The sequence below is a fragment of the Branchiostoma lanceolatum genome, chromosome 2 (genome assembly GCF_035083965.1).
Source record: "Branchiostoma lanceolatum isolate klBraLanc5 chromosome 2, klBraLanc5.hap2, whole genome shotgun sequence".
Taxonomy (NCBI): Eukaryota; Metazoa; Chordata; class Leptocardii; order Amphioxiformes; family Branchiostomatidae; genus Branchiostoma; species Branchiostoma lanceolatum.
The window spans coordinates 1,209,720-1,222,503 of NC_089723.1; the positions used below are offsets into that span (position 1 = coordinate 1,209,720).

At 41.9% G+C, this 12,784-nt stretch overlaps 1 protein-coding gene across 1 annotated transcript in view; it reads right to left on the reverse strand.

The window, feature by feature from the left end:
* The window catches only part of LOC136427148 (uncharacterized), a 64,893-nt gene extending 52,965 nt beyond the window's left edge, over positions 1–11,928 (reverse strand). Inside the window, exon 1 of the mRNA XM_066415907.1 lies at positions 11,873–11,928. Coding sequence (XP_066272004.1) covers positions 11,873–11,889 — 17 coding nt within the window. The 5' untranslated portion in view covers positions 11,890–11,928. The remainder of the gene's footprint in view (positions 1–11,872) is intronic.
* Between the last annotated feature and the right edge of the window lie 856 nt (positions 11,929–12,784).

Here is a 12,784-nt window from a genome sequence, read left to right on the forward strand (position 1 = left end):
TTCCCATAAAATCCGTGCATGAACAATTTCCCTTCTAATAGCGTGCACGCCAGATAAAGGTTTTATTGTATTCATTGTTGACCTTGAATTTGCACACCCCCGAAGAGCAGTGTGTCCGTGGGGTTCCAGATTATTACAATGATAATGTAGAAGTGCCTTTTTGATGGCCATTAAGCATAGTCCACAACTCTTCCCTAAGCTTTCGTCTTAGTTGGTAGGTATAGATAAATGTACAGAAATAACGAAACGACACGTATGCCGAAGAACATGCAGGTAATAGAATACTATAAAAAAAAGCAGATACTCAAGCAACTGGGTAGGATTTTTGGGGGTTTCTAGATCTTTGGCAAAACTACACGTATATTCAAAAAGCGCGCGTGTATTGTTTGATGAACAGTTATGTCAGCATTGCAATTGTTAGTAACAGATAAACTTACAGGAATCATCACGTAAGTATATATTCTTACAATTTACCACAAAGTAGAATGACAAAACAAGTGTCTAAGACCCGTACAAATTGTTCTTCCATACAGTAAAGCAATAATTCAACGTGAAATACACAGGAGATCAAGTGAAAATACTAGTTATACATGCAATTTTTGTGTTTAACATTTTAGACAGTGAATGAGAAGTCCATGACGGGAAAACTTCAGCCAGACAAACAAAGAACAAAGTACATACTACATAAGCATGGCTACATTTATTTAGAAAACGTGGTAAAGTTTTACTTTTAAAAAATACTGATGAAAAGGTTTCGTTGAGAAATTAATTAAGCGCAGCAATATATCAGAAATGGTTGTAGACATACAAAATGTATGTCAGAACTTCACTTAAAAAACAGATGACCTACATTTTTCTAATGCAGGAATAGTTTAGTCCAGGAATATCGAACAGTACGTATGAAGATATTTTGAAATTCCCACAAATTGTAAAGATAATATACTGATATTTTGAAATTTTCATAGAAGATATCAAAAATGAGGAAATCTGACAATGTATCCATGACTTTTCGTTTATATTCACTGTATATTCTTAAAGTGCCTGAAATGACTACATTTGTTGAGGAAAGCAGGACAATTGAACAGTTGACTACTGGAACGTTGCTCTGAACCAAACTGCATGGCTACACAATGTGTTTAAGATTCTATTAATGTGTCACCGAATAGAAATGTCCTTCATAAGGCCCCCATTTCACTAGACGGCACTCTGCTACCTCGCTGCGACCTAAGCCGGATTTGTGTGTAACCCTCGATTTCATAAATGGAATATCATGCAAAATGGAAAAGTATGACTCAAAACACAACAAGCTCTGGTCAATTCTAGGTCGCAGAGAGAGCGAGGTCGTCGCACTAGTGGAATGAGAGTATAAGAGACTGGCCTGCCATGTTTAGATCAGAATGACGGTTTTACTATGAGATTTTTGGGGTTTGTTGTTCGTTGTTTGAACACGTTATGTTGTGTTTAAGAATCTGAATCTATACATCCGGTATTAGCAGGCACGCGGCGTGGCAGCAGCTGGAAATATTACACCGAACGGTCTGTTACACCTAGTCTTTGCACATCTGACTGCAACCGTCGTTTAAAGCTACTTAGTGAGGGTGCTCCTACAGTACTTGACGACAACGAGTTCCATTCTATTATGGTTCTCGGGAAATAGGAATATAGTGAATAGTGTTGATCTGTAATGTTTGTCAGTTACCCTTGAACAACCCCTCCAGCAGGTGCCTGGCGTTGTTGTTTCGTTTCATTTATTCTTTATCTAACCAGGTGGAACCTGTTGGCGACTCTAATGTTGTGTGTGGCGTAAGGAGACCAGCAGCAGGACTTCTCCCATCTGTGCCAGGCGCCATGGAGATGTGAGAGGCTCCTTCATGTTGAATAAAGCATATATCTACACACGTAGGACGTGCCACTCATGCACAACATGAGGAGTACAAACATGTAGCCTCCTGTGCAGACCTTCTATCTTGCGCCGGCGTTTGGTTTGGGGAACGCTGATTCGCAATTGTAAACATATCGGGCCAGGGTCATTTGATGAAGAGATCGACTTTGCTCAAGGACCACAAAACGATCCCTCCAGGAAAAAAACGTAGCCTCGACATGTTGAAAAATAAACGCCGGCGCCGCCTGGAAGGCCTGCGAATGGGGCTAAGACGCATCAGCTACAGACATGTCTTATACGTCACTTAGGTTTGCCACAGTGAATGGAGGGCATTTTTGTAACAGTCGTGGATATGCCGTAGGAAACCGAGCTTCCTTATCCTGACGTCACTCTGTCAATGACCCTCGGCCGGATCTGTTGATCTTCTGAAGGTCACCAAATTTCAGAATTGCCATAGGGTCGAGCATACTTTTTGCCTTAAAATGATCCCTTAGTACTGATCAAGAGGACATTGCGGAAAAAATATATTTCATTTAGAGCTCGCAGTCTCGTCGGTTGAGCCATTTTCCTGCTGCGTGTCACCGGTTTTATGACGGGTAATGCTTGGGTCACATTTCCGATCCGGGGCCCGGCCGGGCAGTCTTTTGCAACGAAAAGTATGATATAAAAGACAACAGAAACGCAAAACGTACCCAAAATTATTTAAGAGCGCATAGCTCGTGCAAAGTTATTGACACACACTTTGATTTTTCGTTTCCGCAAACAGCCCGGCCGGGCCCCGGTTAGGAAATGTGACCCTAGCATAAGGTTGCCGTACACGTCGGCGGACGGTATGTCATCGTGCGGGACGTAATAGCACGCCAGAAATAGGACTTGCGGTCCCGAAAATAGCAGTGCACGTTTGGTGCCCACTGAAATCATTAAAGTATTAACGACTGTACCGTTTGGTAGTATACGTTGGTGATGGATCCAGGTAATAAGATACGCAAAAAACGTTTTGGCATAAAACCTGGTTCTCCAGTTCTTTCCTTTTGTCACTGACGAAAGATAGCGGATGCTGTCATTGCTGTCTGAAATTTCAAAATTTTATCCAGTTGCTTGAGTAACTGTATTTTGGCGTTCGGTCGTATAACTGTACGTATCGATGCGCTCCCATTGCTGTGGTGTACAGGAGGGATGGCGTGATCGCGTCCAAACGCCATCAATATTCATAGCACCTGCCTCTGGAGTTCAATGACCTCTATAAGCTGAACATCGCGGATCCAAATCTTTTGTATTGGCGGCATTATTCCCGAACATCCCTCTCCCGTTGTAAACCACTAATTTGCTCGCTTGATTGTAAGAGGTATTGATATCAGCCCCCTTCCCTTGACCCTGCCCGCTATTGTCTGTGCATGCCTGGGGGAGGGGGGTTAACTCAGTGGAAGTAAACACACTCAGACTAGTATAGCCTGCCGTACGGGATAGGTCTGTGGTGTAAACAGGCACACAAGCCCAGGGAATCGGGACATCACGCCACATACACGCACTTCTCTCTCATAGAAACGTATTTTGATACTCTTATACGTCACAATGTAACAGCGTATTTTGTGTATGCCTAGGGGAGGGGGGTTAACTCAGTGGAAGTAAACACACCCAGACTAGTACAGCCTGCCGTACGGGACAAGTCTGTGGTGTGTACAGGCACACAGGCCTAGGATATCGAGGCACCTAGCCACTTACATGTACCTTTCTCACATAGAAACGGATTTTCGTACTCCTACATGTCACAATGCGACAGTATATTTTTGAGTTTGCCTGGGGGAGGGGGGTTAACTCAGTGGAAGTAAACACACCCAGACTAGTACAGCCTGCCGTACGGGATAGCTCTGTGGTGTGTACAGGCACACAGGCTCAGGAAATCGGGACACCACGCCACGTACACACTTCTCTCTCATAGAAACGTATCTTGATACTCTTATACGTCACAATGCGACAGTACATTTTGAGTTTGCCTGGCCGGGGAGGGGGGGGGGGTTAACCCAGTGGAAGTAAACACACCCAGACTGGTATAGCCTGCCGTACGGGACAAGTCTGTGGTGTAAACAGGCACACAGGCCCTGGATGTCAAGGCAACTAACCACTTACATGTACCTTTCTCACATAGAAACGGATTTAGTTACTCGTATACGTCACAATGCGGTATTTTACTTAAATGTATCCAATTTGTGTACGGGGAGGTACGTGTCAGGTGACTGCGGGCTTATTTACATACGCTGAGTATAGCAGTACACACGACAGGAGACGCCATTATAGTACGACATGTTTGCATCATAGGTGAACAGAAAGATATGTATGTATATATATATACATATGACTGAATAAACATGCATTTTTATATGTCGATGATAGCAGTTCTCGATCTTATTTATTTACCCCGATTTTGCAGATTTATCGTCGTGACTGGCAGGACAACGTACATGTTTCAGTTTACATTCCCCACCCTACTGTACTGTCTGCTCTGATGAGAAAAGGCAATGAAAGTGATAGAAAAATATCAAGTTACACCAGAATACAGTAGAGTTGTAGGAATGAATATTCTCCAAGCAGAGTTTTCGATCGGGGGGGGAGGGGGGGGATGTGGCCCGAATCACTCTCCTCCTGAAGGAAGAGGAACGTTAAAAATCCCGGACACTCCTACCCCACTCGACCAAAACCTCTGCTTGGAGAATAGTAATGAATACAAATATACGTGTAAAAATACAATCGAAGAGCTAATTCAAGAGTACTACATCACTATAAAGTACGCAAAAAGACAGTTACTCAAGCAACTGGATAAAACTGTGAAACAGTCTAACCTTCATCGACGGATCACTATAAAGTGATAGACCCCTCCACACTCCACACACTACAATTGAAAACCCTAAAGAGTAACGTCACTGACGTGTCCCAAAGACTGAATAGAGCGACAATAAAACAGTTTAACGTGCGCCGATAGTGCGATATCTTTCGTAAATAACGGTCTGACAACAGAGACCTGACAAGTTCTGATGCCCCATTGCCTTTGCAACAGCTCTAGTAAACCTTATCTGTACGACAGGCTGGCTTGTGTTGAAACAAAGGAGAGATGTCAGCTAGGAATTGGGCTATGCGGGTTACCATTATTAACTCATTTGTATATTAAATATGTTGTGTGCTCTCTACACAGACAAAGTCTATACCCGGTGACCTCAGTTTAGACACATACGCTCGTATAACATACTACACTATGTAGCATACAGTGTTTTCACTTTTGAATTTTTGTTTGTTTCCACATACTTCATTCTTTCAGTCCGTCCATAGAATCTTAAATAACTCCAACATAAACCTATAGAGGTTGCAGAGGCTTTCAATAACGTTTCATCAAAAAGATATGTAAAAAAAAGACGAAACTATAGGAAGACTGTCCAGGTAGAACAGGGACAAAGAAACATTTCTGCCAAAAATATATGCAGCCTAACATGAAAAGTTAAGGTTCTCACAAAATGTTAGTATCATGTCCGCATTGCTCCAAGTTGTAGTTGCCTGCGCATTTATTGTAACTAAGAACGTATAACTTTTAGTTGTGCTGTCTCATGCAGTAGATACATGTAAGATGTTACAATCTGTAACTATACTCGAACGAAATGTAATGAAGCTTAACAAACACTGGCGCTGTTCAGTCCAGTCAAAATTTCAATAAGTCCTATTTTCCGATTGTGTTCAATCCTGCCTCAAAATAAATAGACTGTAATGCTAAATCTTGTTTTCTCACCATCGGCAGTAGTATACTATTGATAAGCTCATTTTCATTGTTGTATGTCTTTCCATCATTCTATAATTCAGCTTTTTGTTCCGTACTTGTCTAAGGTATTCTGAAGATACTATATATATATAGCATGCAGGTTAGGGTCAAAACTGCCAACTAAAGTGGCGTAGCTAACATGTATGGTGGTAAATAAGGGTCGTTTGTTTCTTCAACTGTTTGTCTCTTACAGCCAGTTTTATTTAGATCAGCACTTGTGTATGAAATATGGCTTAACTGCTTTTATCCACCATATATAGTATTTTCCAGTCAGCTAACATGGCGACTGCTCTCGTGAGTATTGTTCTTACACAGATCATGGTTCTTTGCTATGTCTTGTTTATTTCTTCCTTGAATAATGAAAGTTCCTTCCCGGGGGCTAATTGCAAGTACATGTTACATGAAACAAAAAAAATAAAATAGGGGTACAATATAGTATGTGACTACTCTAGTCTTGATACTGACAATATTTTCTTACTTGTTGGGTTTGATTTCTTTTTCCGAGACAATGTCAATGATATTAGAGCAATAACAAAGTTTCGTTACGCTCAAGTTTGGCAACTTATTTAAGCAATGCCACTTATTCATAGTCAAACAAATTCAAAGTAACATTGCTGCAAAAAGAGCGTAACTCTAGAACATATCAACATAAACAAATGTGCACCGATTTTCCAAAATGCATGTCTCTCTAAGTATCTAAAATGATTAACAAACGGATAAGTGCGATTTACTTTTCGACAGTAGAATGCTTCTATATCGGTGTCACGCAAAGCTAAATGTACTTAAAGAAAATTAAATGTTCCATTGCGTATCTTGAATAAAGAAAAACATAGGTGAGTGCTAGGCTCAGCACAAAACAGGTAAACTACATTTGATCAGTAATTTCTGCGTTGTTACTTTATCAATTGCATAGTATTATGTATCAATAGAAAGCTTATTCATTACCCTTTACAACGATACCAAATTTGTCATGATCCTACATTCAAAGGTTGAACACCGGAGCTGACCATGCGAGTACGTTACAAACTAAATGTGCCAAAATGTCCCTACCAGCACAGTGTTTGACGTTGGAAGGGGAATTTCAGCATTTTTGGTGCCCTATAGGGCGACCCTCCCACGAATCCAGTCATGTTGCTCTTTGTATAAAACCATGGTCATAATAGACGATGTATCATTTCTGAGGAAAATATACAAGCTTTCCAATGGTATAACACAATGTTAATCATCACATACAACGGGCATATGTTTCGTCAATATAGCTTCTACGATCAAGCAAAATTTTCAGCAATTTTTTCACGACCTACTCGGATAAGTAGGTGATGCTCAACCCAAAAATGTGCATCATAGGAAACGCAATATCATAGTTAAGAGCAGTAAATAAGCTTTCTAATGATGCATGATACTATACAATCAATAGATTAAAGAAAGTTAAAATGTCTGAAGTAGGTTTGAAGAGGCTGCAATGTTTTCTGCAGAAGCTGAGCTTTGGTGACGAGCAATCCAAGGCAGACAAGAGGAAAATACTTTCCACTATTCCCCCATTCCACCAGACGGCGATCGCGCTGTGCTCTCTCTGCGACATAAATCGGATTTGTGTAACCCTTGATTCCATATTGGAATACAATGCATAGTGTAAAAGTATGACTGAAAATAAAACACAAAGCGAAAAAAGATTGTTCTATCTAAGAACGTTGTTGAGCTCTCTGTCGAATTTTCAGGTCGCAGAGAGCGACGAGAGTGCGCCGTCCTAGTGGAATGGGGGTATAACTAACGTGAAAATGCAATTACATGAATGCATCAGAAAAACTGGATGAAGAAAGAAAATTGTCTGGAAACAGTCGACTGCGCAAAAGTACGGAAAGTCTGAAACTAGTTGGCTGGTGCACAATGATGGTTGTTCGAAGAGCAAGCCAAACTAGCCCGGTATCCAAAACTGTTATAGCTCCCAAGTCTCTTCTGTCTTCTCGGGAGCAATGATATGTTTGGATATCAGGCTAAAGCCAACCATCTTTGAAGAAAATTTAAGGCAGCTTTGAGAAAGGTTGGACTGTCTGCGAAATGTGCTTAGCGCTCTCCAAAAGCTGTTACGACCTGTTTATTTGTTAAGTAAAATGTTAAGAATGGTGAGAAAATATCGAACCGAAACGATTCTGACCAGAGTTGATATCCCCTGTACCGTTGATAAAGGTTATACCCTGTACCCTTTACTAAAGCTAGTTCTAAAACACACATTGCCTGCTAGACAATCAAGACAGACATCTTCTCGAAACAGAAGTACTCTTGCGTTGAGACCCTAACACGAGTTGTTGTATCCTGTCTTAATTCAGTTCAGAACTTTTACTTCCTGGCTTGTTCTTGTTCTTGGAATATCTTCCTAGAACTCGCAAAGCTTGAGGACCCGATGACTTGCTCCAATCTACTGCTTGTTTTGCACGCAATGCTTGTATCGTTGATAAAAAAGCAGTTTACTTTCAAACGAACCCATATGTAAAGTTGCATGCTCCCTTTTGTTCTGTTGTTTTCAAGTTCTGAGTGTCCCAGAGAAGTTATCGTTTACGCCTAATGTTGGTTCTCTTTTCGTTAAAAGTTTGCATTTCTTCTACAATTCATTCTTTTGCGGGAATCTACGCACCACCTGGCAATTGTATTTGTGCAATTCTAATCATTCAACAACATGTATTGTACATACATCTCTGTCGTTTTTGACGATGCAGAGCAGTGATAAAATAGGAATAAAATACATGTCGTTTCTATCTCTACTTTTCTTTCTGTCGCTGGTACTACATATCAGTACACACAAGTGTACTCATTTCTGTTGCTTCAGCCTATCTTTGAAGCTCTCCATTGGTTTCTGGGTAGATGTACATGTAGTAGCCATTGAACGAGTGTAGAATTATTCTTTGTCGTGCTTTTTGCCAAAAATAAATAACACTGAGGTGATCAAGGGCTGAGAGATATGCGAACTGTTGCCTTAAAATTTCTTTTGCTGACTAAAACGTCTTATCTATAGACCTGGTAGAGATGTAGATGAACAGATGTGGTTGGAAACAGACCAGTTCTTAGCTATGTCATAGTATTTCGTTTCTATTGAATAGAACAATTACAAGAAAGAATAAAGTTGCGTTATATTCAAGTTTTGTAAGTTTTTGCAACTACGGACGAAATGAAGATTGAAAACATAGAATATGGCAAAAATAAAAACTATTTACATCGTATGATTTCAGCAAAAACGGTAACAGTCTGTAGTTATTGCTTTTCCATTGCTGAGTAAGTCCTTAGTTATCAAACCAGTTGTCAGATACAAAACAGCCATCTGAGTCATCATAAGAAACACAGAAAAATGCTCTCCATTTATTTCAACTACTTATGTTTGTATCTTTCTGCATTCGGGTTGAAGTAAGTGTTGATGTTACTGGTGAAAAAAGATCAGGCAGAGCTTGTTTTGTCATAGAACCCAGCGCATCAGGTCACCAGTAGTGTTACATGTTCTTTACAGAAGAATGGTAGTAAAATAGTAGTGGGCAACCTAAAGTAAACCTTATGCACGCATCCTATTTCTACCGGGGGCTCCTAAACTCATTTTTTTCAGGGTAGCGAGTGTAGGAGCCCCCGGTAGAAATAGGATGGCAACCAGGCTATTGCACACATGCCACATCTTCAGAAAAATGTACAATCAATGCAAGAATCATTTTACAGGCACCTCAAACAGAAGGTTGAGAATATAATGGAGAATATTAGGACTTACCAGACCTTTTCTCTGGTCGTGTAACAGGACCGTCAATGGCACTAGGTTATGACACGAGTGTGGACGATTTAGAGACCATGTCAGGGTCTAACTAGGGAGCAATGCCAATAAATGTGACATTTTTTTCAATGAGAGCCTAAACTCCTCATGTATGTAGCGGTCTAACCTGCCTCGCGAGTTTGAAGCAGAGTTAAACACATTGTGCCAAGTGAATTGCTAGTAAGAAAACCTTCATCATATATCCACGAACAAGGATGACCAAAGATTGGACATGGGGCCTATGCGCAGTTTTTTGTACCGTTCGTGATTCGTTGATATGATTCCTTTGTGTTTGAAATGGTAGAAAACAGATAAAACACATTAATACCTGTTTCTTTAGCTGGTCCTCTAGCCCTAAGCTGGCCGTAAGACGAACGAAACCAGTAGATAGTTGACCAAGCAACTTGCCAAATGTCCGCTCAGAACGGTGTCCGTTTTCCACATACGACCACCATTCCAAAGACTCGTGGTTAGTCGACATCTCACTCATCAACTGACCAAACCAGAATGGAGGAATAGTGAGCCTCATATGTACCCATAGCTCTGTACTATCCAGTAGATATTCACTGTACACGTATCCTATGATGAGGTTCTCCACGAAATAGAGAAGAACAAAACATTCAATCATCCAGCAGATTTTAACCAAGGCGAAACGACTACAGACCACAGAGATAAAATACTTCCGGATGATTCTAGGATCACATCCCGAGACTGCATCTCAAATGCTGAAGTACGGAATGTAGTAAAACAAACCATCGGTCAAAGCGAAATCTCCTAACCACAGTTAAGAAAACTGATGTGGTACAGCCACGTGTCACGGTCATCGGGACTAACTATCATGCGAGGAACCGTCTCAGGAGGAAGAAAGGGAGGTAGATAACGTAAAAGATTTTAGGCTAATATCAAGAATGGACAGCCATGACAATGACTGAAACGTTAAGAAAAACAGGGAAAACCTAGAAGGGTGGAGAAAACTGGTTGCCAAATCTTCTGTGGTGCCCCCACGGTCAAATAGTTGGACTAAAAGGGTAGAAGTAGAAGATATAAACGCCAGGTTAGATGAACCGGTGTTGGTTACTTTTTATGTTAAAACAACGTGCGTTCAACAAAAAAGGAACAAGAGCAGTGACTCTATCCATAGAACGTTTGTCACATCGTATGTTGTCTTTTTCAAGTTGATACGTATGCCTTCCTTACTTAATACAGAATATGGCCTGTAGAAGAAAATGTTAACAGAAGCTGTTGCTATTTTCTGTTGTTCGTCGCAAGATGAAACGACATTGTACGCCTGCGTGTTCACATTTTTCAGTTCACTAATAGACTCGAATGTTACATCACAGCCACACCCTTTTGCAGTGGGCACTTCTCAAGAAGTAGGTATGCGTCTTAAAGTAATAGGTTGAAAGACCTTGCAATAAATAGAATAGCCTGAGACGTCTAAGAAAAAAAACCTGTCCGTTGCGTCACGGATGATCCCGGTGAAAACGTGGGTTGGGTGGGTCGAAAATGTCCTCATATTCTCCCACAGGAAATTCATTAGCGCTCAGAAGACATACATTGTAGTTCAAAAAGTACTATAAGCTGGCTTTACATTGTTAACGTCTGAATGCCGCATTGTAGTTCCAAAAGGTAGCACACTAGTACTGTGGAGTTACATCCAGTATTAACTGGGAAACAAAGCTGTAAGACGGTACAGTTATGTGTAAGTGTTACTGCAATGTTAGTGTATGACATCCAAACGTTGCGCATGTCGAATTGCCCGACACACCCTTCTGTCCCAAGCAGAGCTTCGCACCTCTCGTGAAATGTTCCAAAGATACACTTTGCTAAACACTCTCTGTACCCATCTACCTAGACCTAAATGCACATACTATCAGGGTCCTTGTTACACCCAACATTACCCCGCACGATTTGCACGAGCCTTGATGCATCTATGAGCCGCTCCACCTGGCAAACCGCCAGGCCCGCAGCTGCACCGACCCCGCCGCACGGCAGCCCGACAATGGGCGGGGGGAGGGACGGGGCACGGCGGGGAGAGTCTGCCCTGCCCGCGCTGATTCCCAGTCTGCTCATGTCTGCCGCTGCCCCGGCCTTTTGTTCCGCCAGACAGTCATGGTCAAACATCTACACTTGTGCGAGTATATACTTTTCAGCGCGACTTAGTTACAGTCCGCCGTGCCCGCAGGATTACGCCGCAGACAAATCGGCAGACAAAACCGCGCAGGTTTTCCTTATACTCTGCGAAATCGTCGAGAAAAACGCAGCAGCATTGTTGCGGGGATGTGTTCCCGTGGAGGAGAAGTCCTCGTTAGGGGAAGGTGCGGAGAATACGGCGGCGACAGAACAGCCATCCCCCGCCCGCCCGCGCGCGCCCGCCCGGTGCAAGATGGAGAGAGAGACTTACCGTGCAGTGTTGGACATGGCGCCGCCCAGAATGAGGAAAGCACCAGAATCCACCAACTTTTATTCCCTCTGCCGGGGTCATGGGGTCAAGGGCAAGGCCTTCCCTCCTTTTCACCGCGCAATAATTCTCCCAACTGAACTTCAACGGTTTCTGTGGCCTTCTGGAACAAACCAAGCTTCCAACGGGCAGCCTGAGATATCCGTTTGGAATAGAACATTTCAGGAGAAAGGCGGATAGAGAAAATGTGCGTCCGTCATTTTTCAGGTCGGCGGGACGTAGTGAAGTGTTGAGGACTGTGAGTCACTCGTTCTCTGGATTTAAAACAATTTTCTGTACCAACCTTAGTTTTTACTCAGCTTTTCTGAGAGGAAATTGGAAGTTTAAGACGTTTTGTGATACAGTAGTACACAGGTTGTGGGATACATGTAGTTGAGAACAGACGCTCGTATAGAAGCCGCGAGTCGCACTGCGCTTTCTGCACGGCAAGGTGTCCGGTCAGGCGCACTTTCTCCGCGAAACAACTTTACTTTTCCTTCGGTATCCAAACAAAAACACAAGCTTACATTGAATACACGTATTGTCTTTACGTGGGAGAGTTTCTCAACGCACAACATATCTCACCTTGAAATGAAGGTGTCCGCTTTGTAGATATTTGTGGAAACATATTGTAGACGCCATCTTGTCTTTCTGTGCTGTAGAACTTTGACAAACCTGTACGATGTTTCCTAGCAAAGTTAAAGCTGAGAAGCAGACGTCTATGCCACACTTTTGCAAAAAAAATAAACTTCGTGATTTAAACATCGTAACTGGATTAGATAAGTGATGTAAAGCTGTTTGAGTTTTGGGTTTTGACGATTCAACGTTTGACATTTAGACGTAACGTTACAGACAAAAAGTGCTAGGTCCTGTCAA